The sequence below is a fragment of the Eschrichtius robustus genome, chromosome 5 (genome assembly GCF_028021215.1).
Source record: "Eschrichtius robustus isolate mEscRob2 chromosome 5, mEscRob2.pri, whole genome shotgun sequence".
Classification (NCBI taxonomy): domain Eukaryota; kingdom Metazoa; phylum Chordata; class Mammalia; order Artiodactyla; family Eschrichtiidae; genus Eschrichtius; species Eschrichtius robustus.
The window spans coordinates 22,562,477-22,576,782 of NC_090828.1; the positions used below are offsets into that span (position 1 = coordinate 22,562,477).

At 38.8% G+C, this 14,306-nt stretch overlaps 1 protein-coding gene across 1 annotated transcript in view; it reads left to right on the forward strand.

Annotated features, from left to right (window-relative positions):
* Positions 1–14,306, forward strand: part of ABCA12 (ATP binding cassette subfamily A member 12) — a 181,308-nt gene that overhangs the window by 130,984 nt on the left and 36,018 nt on the right. The window contains exons 24-33 of the mRNA XM_068543786.1: positions 1,410–1,739; positions 2,850–2,919; positions 3,008–3,142; positions 4,032–4,178; positions 5,089–5,275; positions 7,083–7,301; positions 8,779–8,975; positions 9,754–9,914; positions 11,317–11,553; positions 13,202–13,352. Of these exons, the coding sequence (XP_068399887.1) occupies positions 1,410–1,739; positions 2,850–2,919; positions 3,008–3,142; positions 4,032–4,178; positions 5,089–5,275; positions 7,083–7,301; positions 8,779–8,975; positions 9,754–9,914; positions 11,317–11,553; positions 13,202–13,352 (1,834 nt within the window). The remainder of the gene's footprint in view (positions 1–1,409; positions 1,740–2,849; positions 2,920–3,007; positions 3,143–4,031; positions 4,179–5,088; positions 5,276–7,082; positions 7,302–8,778; positions 8,976–9,753; positions 9,915–11,316; positions 11,554–13,201; positions 13,353–14,306) is intronic.

Genomic DNA, 14,306 nt, shown 5'->3' on the forward strand with positions numbered 1-14,306 from the left:
ACCTTCCATAGTGAATCTTCACTCCATGCTGATTTTTTTACTTTGACCCACACATTTATTCCTATGGAAACATAGATTGAGTCTTTACTGCAAAGGGTGGCAGGGTCTGGGAGGAGAGAAGTAGTAGGAGAGAAGAGGGTGAGGAAAAGGGCAAAGTTAAGAGGAAAAGTCACAGGATTTCCACAGTGGTGATTAGCTTAAGGCCCACAGCTTAGACTCTTGCCAGTCAGGTAGCTGTTTCCATGGTAACAACTGGAGCAGCAGAGTTATCAAAATGTAATAAGTTGCAAAGGTTAAAAAGTAAAATTCACAATTTTGCTTGTAAAGCAAAAGATTTGGCACATTCCCTTTTTTTTTTTTTTTTCCTGGACAAGTTAGGTTTAAAGGGAGGACATTGAAAATCCTTGATTTTACCAAAAAAATACTGGATTATAAAGCTGTTAGTGGAACATTTCTTTTGTTCTTTTTTAAAATGGAATTTACATTCATAAGCTTAACATTAATCAAGAGTTGTTAAAATTAGAAACCAGGTACAAATTCAAGTCACCAAATTCAAGACACCCAAGGTCCTAGGGACTTCAGATCTTTCAGAATCCTTTTGAGTTAATGCACAAACATGCTGGTCTGTTTTTCTACCTTGGTGGAATACCTTGGTCTCTAAGGATATCACTGGGTTATTAAAGAATATCAACTGAGAGAGAGAGAGGTATAGATTACCTGAGATACATGAGTTCATTTTGGGTTCATGGACATCTTTTTGGAAAACAAAGATGACAAACCTGACCTAGACTGTTGGGGATTTTAAGGATGGGGACGTTATGTCAAAAGGCAGAAAGTCCCCCTTCAAAGTTTGCTTGTTTTAAATTCTTAGGAATCAGGTCTATTCTAATTCTCTCGGGAATATGAATACTGATTGTGTTTTTCATTCATGCTTAGTAAAAATGTTATGGAGTTTTATTACCTCAGTCCCTACATTGAATTTGAAGTAAACCATGGGTTTTCACCAGCTTGAAATATTCATGCCTGCACAAATGTCAAATTCATGTTGTAAAATTCTGCAGGGTATACCGTAAAGTTTGATGGTCTATTCTAAACTAGTTTAATCTGGAGACATCACTTAGATACCAGTTATAAAATGAAATTGTCAATAAACAAAACAAACCTCACCATCCAAATCATTCATTATATTGGGGCACTCCGGGAACATACAATCTAAGGTAGGCTGGAATAAATGGTCATATTAATTTCACATAGCAAGCATGGACAAATACTAGACTTAGATAAATCATTAAAATGCCTAGTTCCATGTGTATGAAGAGTCTCATGGACATTTTGGAATGATACAGGAATAATTGTTATTTAAGTGTGTATTAGCTTAAGAAGGCGCTAACACTTTTTCCTTTTTACAGTACATGAAGATGATGGGTGTAAACTCCTCCAGCCACTTTTTTGCCTGGCTTATAGAGAGTGTTGGATTTTTACTGGTTACCATCATCATCCTCATCATTATACTCAAGTTTGGCAATATTCTTCCTAAAACAAATGGGTTCATTTTGTTCCTGTATTTTTCGGACTATAGCTTCTCAGTTCTTGCCATGAGCTACCTTATCAGTGTCTTCTTCAACAACACCAACATTGCAGCTCTGATTGGAAGCCTCATCTACATCATTGCCTTTTTTCCATTTATTGTTCTGGTTACAATTGAGAATGAGTTGAGCTACATAGTAAAAGTATTCATGGTGAGTCAGCTGTCACAACTGAATGGCCACGGTGTGAAAGGAATGGACCTTTTTTGGTGGTTTTGGCTCTCCAACTGAGAATACACTTATCTAAATGTAAAAGTTCAGTGTTTGCAAAATATGAGTAACTGGCCTAATGAGAGTCAGTTACATCATTGTCTACCATACAAGTGTAAGACCATGAAAAGAAAACTTTTCCTCCACGGTTTCTAAAACTATAATAGGTGATGCTGTTAAGAGATAGTACCTGAAGAAAGAACAGTTAAAATGTAATACATCAAGTTTTGAAGATCATCAAGAATTCTGACTTCTCTTTGGCCCAATTCCTTAAATATCTTAGAGCCTCTATAACTGGCATTATTCTCATAAATGAATAATTCTCATGGTTTTTATGACATATAATATAACATACAGGCATAAAGACAAACACGCTGAGAGCATATAATCAATTTTGAATTCTGCTTTTTCAATTAAAGTACTGAATTAATTTAAGAATTTTAACGAAAGCATTAAGTTTACTGACTTTGAAATTTGGAAAGCAGAAGTAAAGCTCATCATTGACTGAGAGTCATGTTAAAACTTTGCTGTTTATGGAAATAGAAAGTGATAAATAACTTTCATTTGACATTGACCACCTTGAGTTTAAACAACATCTAAATTTTTAATTTGTTGCATTATTAGTACTCAGTTGACATTTTAGTATATTTTCATGCATAAAACTTCTATTACTTGAAGTCAACCTCTGAAGTAAAAACACCTTCTGGCCCCTAACATTTCATTTGATACTAGCCTTAACATTGCATTACCCTATTATTACTGGTTTTATAAATTGCTAAGCAACATTTAATAAGTTTAGATATATATATTTTGGATTTTTGATAAATATTTTTAAGTTATAATTTTACTGCTTTTGTTTTCTGCTATTTCCTCTCCTTTTCTTCCAGAGTTGTAGCATGCTTGGTAAGGGACCTCTGTGTTTTTAAATATGCTTAGAGAGTTAATGTCAGTTTTATCTATATAAGTGCCCAAAGTTTTAAGTATGTTAAGATCCCTCTGGGCGAAATGTGTGAAATCTACAAGAACTATCATTGCCATTGATTTTCTTCACAGAACCTGCTGTCCCCAACAGCTTTCAGCTATGCAAGTCAGTACATTGCACGATATGAGGAGCAGGGCATTGGTAGGTTCACTTCCTTTACAGCTGGATTTTATCTTTCACACCTGCAATATGTCTCACAGAAGAATAAATCTATGTGTTCACTTCTTAGGTCTTCAGTGGGAAAATATGTACAGTTCCCCAGTTCAGGATGACACCACTTCATTTGGCTGGCTATGCTGTCTAATCCTAGTCGACTCTTTCATTTATTTCCTTATTGCTTGGTACGTCAGGAACGTTTTCCCAGGTACGAACATGCTTCCTATAGATACATGCTTTTTTATGGTAATAAATTATATTTATTATAAATCTGCTAGTATATATTTTCTAATATTTTTATTTGCCACATATCATCCCCAAAAGAAATACTTAAATCCCAAAACTAAACAGAATTTTCCAGGATGAGATAATGCACTGTTGAGTTTTTTTTCTCTGATGTACCTTTAAAGGACAGAGTGAATTAAGGAGCACGGAATCCAGTCTTTCCAAATGGGAGACCAAGATATTATACGTCAAAAATCAAGTCTCCTAATTCTAAGGAGAATTTATCCAGTTCTAATGGAACAAGACTAGTGGGATTCCCCTCCTAGGTCTCAAGTGGTTAAAACTTCAACATGATCAGGAGTTTTTCCATTAAGCCTTATTTATATTTGTAGGTTTTTGATGCTATAAATGAATAAAAGACTATTATTCTATTCCAGTTATATAAAATTTCTGTAAAAGAGAGGTAATATAGAGACAGAAAGCAGGTCAGTGATTGCCTTTAACTTGGGTTGAAAGTAGGGACTATCTGCAAAGGGCATGGGAGAAATTTTTGGAGTTATTGGAATTTTTGGATTGTGGTTATGGTTGCACAACTTTATTTACTAAAAATCATCTCACTCTACACTTACAATGATTAAATTTTATGGTGTGTAACTATACCCAATGAAGCTGTTTAAAAAAGAAAGAATTTTTTGAAATGCTATCTTTTTTACTTTACTTTGGAAACTGAGACCACTTTAGTTTTATATAGTGTCAAAAAAAATGAAAATACTTCCTGAACACTGTATAGTAAGTACTCTGTTATTTAGCTTCTGATGCTTAATGTTAACAATCAATTAATAATTACTTTTCCTAATACATTTTTGTTACAGGTACATATGGTATGGCAGCTCCATGGTATTTTCCATTCCTTCCTTCCTATTGGAAGGAGCGATTGGGATGTGCAGAAGTGAAGCATGAGAAAAGCAATGGCCTTATGTTTACTAATATCATGATGCAGAACACCAGACCATCTGCCAGTAAGACAAGTAGGTCAACAACATGCATTATTATGAGAGAAGTGATATAAAATTTACATGACTAGTGATTTTAATTATCTTTTTCTAAATGGCAAAATTATCCTTTTAGTCATGGATGACTATGTCTACACATATGTGTTTGGACTCTTAGAGAGATTAAATTGTGGCTTTTTCTGAGCTCATTAGCTCAGGTGGTTAGCGTATGGTGCTAATTAGGCCAAGATTGCAGATCCCTTTGTGTTCCAGTTAGATTCACACAGAGAAAAACTTTGTTCCTTGGCCCCAGTCTGCACCCCTCACCTCAGCCGTCTGTCACTAGTCATAAGGAGTAACCAAGTAACAAGTATGGATAATTTAGCATAACCCATCACCAACACTGAACAGACAGTTTAAGGCTCATGTTTTACTGACACTGGGTGAGCAGTGTCAGCTTTATAAAGTAAGGATGACCCGTATAAGTGGTCCTTTTGTGATGCCTGAAGGAAATGTAGAGAGTAATTAATGAACCGATTCTATAAACCACAGATCTGAGTGAGCCTTGTCACTGTAGACATTTATTCTGTAAGTAGATATCATCCTGTCCAATTGGAGGACCAAGCCTTAAAATTGTGTTTTGAATATTTGAGATCTGTGGAATAAAGGAGGATTCATTATTATGATGCCATATTCTGAGACTACTTTTTCTGACAGAGAAGGGCAATATAAACCTTAGAGTGGTTCCAACACTCTCATTCATTTTTGAAACAAGTGAGAAGGCTGAAGACTATAATAGATCATTTATTCCTGGAATTATTTTTTACTTTGAGGCTTGTGCTTTTATAGTCTTCAATTTTTAATTAACGAAAAGTCTAACTCTAGCTTCATTTTTCTTCCTTGTGAGCTTACAACTCTTTTCTTAATTTCTTTCCAGGTCCTGAATACATGTTTCCCTCCAACACTGAGTCTGAACCTAAAGATCTCACAGTTGGGGTTGCCCTGCATGGGGTCACAAAGAACTATGGCTCAAAAATTGCTGTTGCTAACCTCAGTCTGAACTTTTATGAAGGGCATATTACTTCATTGCTGGGGCCCAATGGCGCTGGGAAAACTACTACCATGTATGTTACTTTTCAACACTTAGGTGTCATGGAAGCGTATTACTTAATATTTCCTCACCTCTTTCATAAATGTAAAGTTGTTACAGCTCCCAGATGGGTTAAGATAGCTCACGTTGTTTCCTGTAAAATGGAGTCTAAATCAAAGGTCCGAATTGTGAGCTCAAAGTCCAGATCAGACCCACCAGATAGGTTTATTTGGTCTACCTAATATTGGCACGCTGGTACCTCTCAAAATTTTTAATTTCAGTGCCAGCATTTAAAAATGGGAGAGTTCTTCAATAAAAATAAGTATTCCTGCTATCTCTTAGATAATAGGAAGTTCTGGCAACATTGGATCTACAGGCTTAGGTAGAGACAATGTTTTGGGGCTTGTTAGTGACTGTTCTCAAAGGGGCCGTCTACTTTCTGGTTCATCCCTGGTCCCCACCAATCTTTACTGCCTCATACATTCAGTCTATTTCATTTCTTTGCGTTTTTATCCTGGCCCGTGTACCAGTTTGGGTTCACAAGCCTTGGTATAAACGCACTCAGCCCCAGCCACTCTATTACAGGGAACCCTTGCCTGGATTCATGAAGAAAGAAAAGAATCACCAGCTATCAGACATAGATCAAAAAGTCCACAAGTGGTACATGGGCTGTTCTTTCTCTCTCTTCACTGAACTAGCGTTTTCCTGTATCCCAATGGAGAAGATTCAAATGTTTTTACAGTGACATTCTTTTGAATTTTTTTTCTGTGACTCACCTCCAGTGCTCTACTGGGCTTAGCTTGGAGTCCACTCTAAGATGCTCTTGGTGCTCTAGGCCTTACTTGAGAACAAGTGTCTGTTGTTGGCTATGCTATTTGCTATCATCGTGAGTAAGCTCAGTGACTGCCAAAACATACACAAATTAATCTTTAGTAAATAAAAGGGCACAAAGGAGAGTTATGAAATGAGTGAACATGCAGCTACTCTCATTTATATGACCTGTTTCAATTCAGAGTTGGCTTTCTAGTAAGAATACAGTGCTTAAAATGTAAGATTTCTAACAAGTAATAAGAGGACAATGAAGAAAAGTGATGGAGAAGGATTTTGAAGAGGCTATAATTTTAGCTGAGAAAGTCCCCATTTCAGTTTTCTGAATATAAAGAATATATAAAGAAATATGTTATTTGATTTTAATGTGTTTTTATGGGAAGAATTACATATTATATTGATTCCCTATTTAATCCGCAATAGTCATTTAAGATCTATTACGTGCAAGACACTAGTTAGGTACTGAGAGTGGTGAGATAACAAGTCCTTTCCCTGACGTCATGGAGCTTACATTTTAGTGGAGAAGATGGATATTAAATAACTCCCCAGTTTACTGACCATCTGAAATATGGTGAGGAGTTTGTAGGTGAGAATATTCTCGTCACAGGGTAGAGTAAGAGACTGAAGATGACCAAAGTTCATGTGAAAAACAGAAATTTGAGGCTTAATTGCGTATGGGTACTACCTGATGCCAGGGAAGTGCAGGAGTTTGCTCAAGGAGGGAGTGCATTTGCAGTTAAAAAGCGCAACCGTTTCTGTCATTACTACCACCATCACCCCACCACTGTCATCATCATCATCATCACATAGTGTTTCTATCACACTCTAAATTATTAGAGGCGTAAAAGTAATTTTAATTTTTATTCCCAGTTAATCCCATTTTACTTCATAGCTTGACCTGGCCTGGGAAGATACACTGTAACATTTTTTGCTAACAACTGAGATACATTTAGTCCTAAAATCTAACTCAAGAGTTCTGGTTCACACCTAATTTATGGTTTCTTCATTCCCAGCTCCCTGTTGACTGGGCTGTTTGATGCCTCAGCAGGTACCATCTTTGTTTATGGAAAAGATATCAAAACAGATCTCCACACTGTGAGGAAGAACCTGGGGGTCTGCATGCAACATGATGTCCTGTTCAGTTACCTCACTACCAAGGAGCACCTCCTCTTATACGGCTCCATCAAAGCTCCTCACTGGACTAAAAAGGAGCTGCACGAGGAAGTAAAAAGGTCAGATATGACAGCAATGAGAACATGTGTGGGTAACTCCTCTCAAAAAGAGGTCAAGCTATAGTAATAATACCAGTAGGAGACAGTTTCTCAGGAAACAATTGTTTTTAGTTTTTCTACTTTTCTAGTATTGTATACATTTAAGGGCATTATCCTCACTGGCCAGTTATTATACTGGAATTGTTTAACTGTCTTCATCTGACTCCCATATTACCCCCAATCCTCTGTTTCTAATCTCCGTGGCTACCATACTGGTCTTTTTTTTTTTCTTGGCTGCCTCGGGTCTTAGTTGTGGCACACGGCCTTCTCTCTAGTTGTGGCACGTAGGTTTTCTCTCTCTAGTTATGGCGTGTGGGCTCCAGGGCGTGTGGGCTCTGTAGTTTGCGGCATGCGGGCTCTCTCGTTGAGGCACGCAAGCTCAGTAGTTGTGGCATATGGGCTTAGTTGCCCTGCGGCATGTGAGATCTTAGTTCCCCGACCAGGGATCGAACCTACATCCCCTGCATTGGAAGGCGGATTCTTTACCACTGGACCACTAGGGGAGTCCCTACCATACTGGTCTTAACTGGACTCCCAGCTTCTACTTTCCCTTGTACAGTCTATTCAAAGAGCAGACAAGGTGACCTTTTTAAACTGCAGATCAGACCAGGTCACTCCTCTGTCAAAACCCTCTAATGGCTTCTCACCACACTCGGTGTGAAACTCAGGAATGTTCTTACCAAGGCCTATGAGGCACTTCCTGACCTGCCTCCAATCCTTTTGATTTTATTTCCTTCTGCTTTTTGCCCATTCACTCTGCTCTAGGCACGCTCACCCAGGCGCACACTTAGTTATGCTAGGCCTGCTCCAGCCTCAGGGCTTCCCATGTTCCCTCTACTTAGAGCAGCCTTCTCCAGACAGCCCTTTGACTTACTCCTCCACCTTACTGGTCTCTGCTCAAATGTCAGCTTCTCTGAGGGGACCACCATGTGTAAAGTAGATGCCTAAAGTAGCATATCCCAGGCACTCATCTCATATACACTGTATTTTTTTTTTTAATCACACTTATCACGAAATAGCATATCATAAGCTTACTTGGGAATATGTTTATCTACTGAATTTCCCCAGCATTCCTCCTGATACACACACATACTAGAACATAGTCTCCTTATGGGTTAGGAACATTATCGGCTCAGTGCCTTTCCACAGCACCTGAAACACAGTCTGGCAGAACATAGGCAGGCACTCTATAACTATTTGTCAAATGAATGAAATAATGAGCCATATATTCCTTATGTTGTTTTCTGAGTATTAGTTTTATACCTCCAGCTAGATGATAAGTAACAGAAAACTGTATCATGAATCTTCAATAGTTTACCTTGCTGAGCACATAATAGTTGCTTAGTGAATACCTCTCATTTAGGGTGCTTTTCGTATTTTTCCATTGTTCACATTTTCTGTCTGTAAAAAAAATAACCACTATCCATCATTTTTTAAGGACTTTAAAAGATACTGGACTATATAGCCATCGTCATAAGAGAGTTGGAACGTTGTCAGGAGGAATGAAGAGGAAGTTATCCATATCCATAGCTCTAATTGGAGGATCAAGGGTGGTAATTTTAGATGAACCATCCACTGGAGTTGACCCATGCTCTCGCCGAAGTATATGGGATGTTATATCCAAGAACAAAACTGGTATGAGTATCTTCGTATAACTTAGCCAAGCAACAGTCATAATTTTGCCCTCTGGGATGCACGCAAAGAAGTGAAAGCCTTTTCTGTTTATAATCTGCATTAAAGATCTAAGGTGTGCTCTTCCTTTTGTGAGGTCTTCTCTTCTCCCAGCTAAATTTCTGGATCAATTAGTTAATATCTTTATAATGCCCACTGTGAATTGAGTACTTAACTGGCCCTTTTGAGAGCATGCAAATCCAATAGAAGTTCCAAATTCTGCCTAGAGGAGCTTAGAATCTAATTAGAGATACCAAGCATACACAAATGAAAATAAACTGAAAACAGACTAAATAAGTGCTAACAGGATGTGAAGCAAAGGAGCAATCAGAGTGGAGTGGATTAATCAGAGAGGAATATTCAAAAAGTCTTTAAAATTACTGCTTTTTCATAGTGAAGGGAGGGAGGGAGGGAGAGAGAGACAGAAAGAAAGAGAGAGAATGGAAGTGAAGCCAAGGGAACAGACTAAGGGATTAGGAGGAGCTGCCCCCACTACAGAGTATGGACATTTAGCCTTACAGCATAACCAGTGTGTGTTTGCTGCCAATTTATAAGAAAAATATTTAGGAACACCCTGTCTGAATTTCTCATTTTGAAAGCTCCTCTGATCAGTTTTTCAGTTAGCCCATAAAACATGACTCTCCTCCTCATAAATCACAGGATTTACTTGTGCTAACTCAATACATCCTGGGGACTGCAGCTTCACTTTTCATTCTTGGTTGTTCTCCTCTGTATTTTCAAGCCAGAACAATCATTCTGTCGACACACCACTTGGACGAGGCTGAAGTGCTGAGTGACCGCATCGCCTTCCTGGAGGAGGGTGGGCTGCGCTGCTGCGGGTCACCATTTTATCTCAAGGAAGCCTTTGGGGACGGGTATCACCTCACACTCACCAAGAAAAAGGTTTGTAGGAGAGAAAACATACCTCATTATGGGCCCGTAAATTAAGTTTTGTACGAAACAGAAGCAGAATCTGTCCAACTTTGTTCATTGCTAAAATTAATCTGTTAGGTTCATGTTTCTCAAACTGAGCGAGTATCAGAACCACTGAAGGTCTTTTGTTAAACCCAAATTTCTGGCTCCACCCCCAAGAGTCTCTGATTCAGTAGATCTGGTATGAGGCTCCAGAATTTACTGCATTTCTGCCAAGGTCCACATCAGCCCATGTGGTGCTGCTGCTACTGGTCTGCGATTGCACACTGAGAACCCATGTGCTAGATAAAAGAAAGGTCTGTACTGAGGTTACTGACGGAGGATCAGCCTGTTAGTTTCCCTAGCATTTCAGCCTATAAAGCTAAAAATTAGATTTTCTGCTCTATAAAAAGCGAATGAAGAGAATATGCAGTCATGTATTCACTTTCTGACCAGTATTCCTTGAATGGCAATGTGGAGATAAATACAGACAGGCCAGTGGTGCTTTCACATCTTTGAAGAACAAAAATGCTTACTAAGGCTCCCTGTACCACCTAAAATAGCATAGGTATCAATACTGTGCCAGATGTATATGCCATTAGAAAGCTTTTGACTACTATCATTTATTTTATATCTGATCATCAGGATGTGACTTCCAAAATACAAAAAAGTAGTTCATTGTTATATTCATTAATTCATTCAAAAACTTAGGTATTAGGTGCATATGATGTCTAAATACGTGCCCAAGACACTGTTCTAGGCGCTGGGGATACAACAGTGAACTGATGATATTAAGATCTCTGCCCTCATGGAGTTTATATTCTGATGGAGTGTGGGGAATTCAAGTGGTAAAATTGATAAATATAGTATTTAGAATATTAGCAGGTGATAAATGCTATGGGCAGAATAAAGCAGAGGAAGGGGCATGGGGAATGCTGGGTGGTGCCGTTTTAAGTAGGGTAGTAAGAGAAGGGGGTCTCTGTGAAGGTGACAGTTGAGCCAAGAGTTGAGGCCAGGCAGAGAGTGAGCCATGTCACTATCTGGGGCAAAGGAACAATTGCAAAGGCCCTGAGGAGGAAGCATGCCTGAGCCTGAAGCATCGGACAGCAGAAAGAGTCTGTTGTCACTAGGGTGGAGCACATAAGAGGGAAAAGAGGATGGTGGGCAAGGAGGTTGGAGAAGGGACAGGGTGAGGTGGGAGAGGGGAGCCAGTAGAAAGTGACGTACAGGCAAGTGTAGGGCTCCCAAGTGGGACGGGAAGCCACGAGAGGAGGGATGTGTTACCTGGCTTAGGTCTGAACTGGCCTAAAAGCACTTGCCGCCCTCTGATTGGGGCCCTTGGGCACTACAGTGTAAAGACAGGGGAGTTCTTAACTTCTCTTTTCGTCTCTAGAGTCCAAATGTAAATGCAAGTACAGTGTGTGACACGACAGCTGTGACAGCAGTGATTCAGTCACATCTCCCTGAAGCCTACCTCAAGGAGGACATCGGGGGAGAGCTTGTCTACGTGCTCCCTCTGTTTAGCACCGAAGTCTCAGGGGCCTATCTTTCACTCCTGAGAGCACTGGACAATGGCCTGAGTGACCTCAACATCGGGTGCTACGGCATTTCAGATACCACCATGGAAGAGGTACACCTGGACATTTCCTTTTTGCTTAAAACTGGTTAACTTGCTGTTCCTTGAGAATAAATGTGAACAGTTCTTTTTAGAAAGAAAAGAAATATTTAAAAGTAAACATTTCAGGGCTTCCCTGGTGGTCCAGTGGTTAAGAATCCGCCTGCCAATGCAGGGGACACAGGTTCGAGCCCTGGTCCGGGAAGATCCCACATGCCGCGGAGCAGCTAAGCCCGTGCGCCACAACTACTGAGCCTGCGCTCTAGAGCCCACAGGCCACAACTACTGAAGCCCACGTGCCTAGAGCCCATGCTCCGCAACAAGAGAAGCCACCACAATGAGAAGCCCACACACCGCAACCAAGGGTAGCACTCCCCGCTCGCCACAACTAGAGAAAGCCACATGCAGCAACGAAGACCCAACGCAGCCAAAAATAAATAAATTTTTAAACATAAATAAATAAATAAACATTTCAAGAAGGGAACCAAAAATAAAGATGCTTTTGATTACAAAAAATTTAAAAATTAAAAAAAAACATTTTACAAAATCAGAAAATCTTAAAATTATCTCAATACCATTGTTATGTAAGACTGACTTCTGAGAACAAACATGTTGCTTCACTTAGAGAACACATATCTTTCACATACAAATATGTTCACTTAAAGTCACTCTCAAAAATGTTCACTTAAAGTCGTACTTATTTGTCTCAATAAATATGGTAAAAATTTAAAATCAAAATTGAGCTTAGAAACTAGAAAACAGGACACCATCAAAAAATCTACAAACAGTAAATGCTGGAGAGGGTGTGGAGAAAAGGGAACCCTCTTGTACTGTTGGTGGGAATGTAAATTGATACAGCCACTATGGAGAACAGTATGGAGGTTTCTTAAAAAACTAAAAATAGAACTACCATACGACCCAGCAATCCCACTACTGGGCATATACTCTGAGAAAACCGTAATTCAAAAAGAGTCACGTACCACAATGTTCACTGCAGCTCTATTTACAATAGGCAGGACATGGAAGCAACCTAAATGTCCATCGACAGATGAATGGATAAAGAAGATGTGGCACATATATACAATGGAATATTACTCAGCCATAAGAAGAAACAAAATTGAGTTATTTGTAGTGAGGTGGGTGGACCTAGAGTCTGTCATACAGAGTGAAGTTAGTCAGAAAGAGAAAAACAGATACCGTATGCTAACACATATATATGGAATCCTAAAAAAAAAAAAAATTGTCATGAAGAACCTAGGGGCAGGACAGGAATAAAGATGCAGACGTAGAGAATGGACTTGAGGGCACGGGGAAGGGGAAGGGGAAGCTGGGACAAAGTGAGAGAGTGGCATGGACATATATATACATTACCAAATGTAAGATAGGCTAGTGGGAAGCAGCCGCATAGCACAGGGAGATCAGCTCGGTGCTTTGTGACCACCTAGAGGGGTGGGATAGGGAAGGTGGGAGGGAGGGAGATGCAAGAGGGAAGAGATATGGGAACATACGTATATGTATAACTGATTCACTTTGTTATAAAGCAGAAACTAACACACCATTGTAAAGCAATTATACTCCAATAAAGATGTTAAAAAAAAAAAAAAGAAACTAGAAAACACATGCATGTTTTACACTAATGAAGTGTTCTGGCTTCTCTTTCTAGGTCTTTCTGAACTTGACTAAAGGGTCACAGAAGAATAATGATATGAGTCTTGAGCACTTAACACAGAAGAAAATTGGAAATTCCAGTACCAGTGGCATCTCAACTCCTGATGATTTATCTGTGAGCAGCAGCAATTTCACAGACAGAGATGGTATAATAAATCTAATGTGCACATTTTGCTTAATTCCAATAAATGACCTAAGGGAGAAAAATCACAGGACAGATTTTTTTTTTTTAATTCAACTTTAAATTTTCTTTCTAAATTTAAAAAGACTAGAGAAATATAAGCTTTCTTTTTTATATACAAAATATTTATTAAACCAAATTGAATTCTGTGTTTCAAAAACATTTTGAAGAATGTGAAAGAACTTCCTTGTTAGGGTGGTGATTAGTATTCCTTCTAGCCACCAGAAGTCGTTTTCAGGATGTGACTTACTACAACTCCAGAGTTGTGTTCAACAAGTTAAAATCCTTCTTGCAATTGGTGGTGTCCAACAATGAGCCAAGTTACCTTGTAAGGTAGCTCACTCACTGCTAGTACACATGTTCAAGTGGTGGTCGTAGTCGTTAAAAAAAGGTTTTTTGTAAGAAAGAGTCATCCCTCTTTATGGGACCTCATTGGAAAATATGTCTAACCTTCCCCCACCTCTGAGTGATTCATATGCTGAGAAAATTCAGGCTCTGAGAAGATGCTTTTGGGAGAGGGTCTCTGAATTGGTGAAGTTGTACTTGATGGTTAAGAATCTATAATAATAGGTTTCCCCCCAATTCTTCACACAAGATATGTTTGGAAAACCATGTTTCTTGACATGACTTTGAGGGATTGGGCTCTTTTGAAAATAACTTTTATCCTGTCTTATTATCTTTCTGACAGTTAATTTATGCCTTTGGAAACACTATTTACTTAAGGAAGCATATAGTAAAATCATGTATAAACGATGGAGTAGTCATTTCAACAGTTTGCTTAAATTGGGAAAAATCTCTAGGAATAGAACTTTTGGTTAAACATTTGCTTGGCTCTAAAACTCAGAAAAGATTATCTCTAATGTTTGTGTAATTCTGGAACTTGGGAGTCTCATTTGTCCTCCGCTAGATTCCTCAGGTA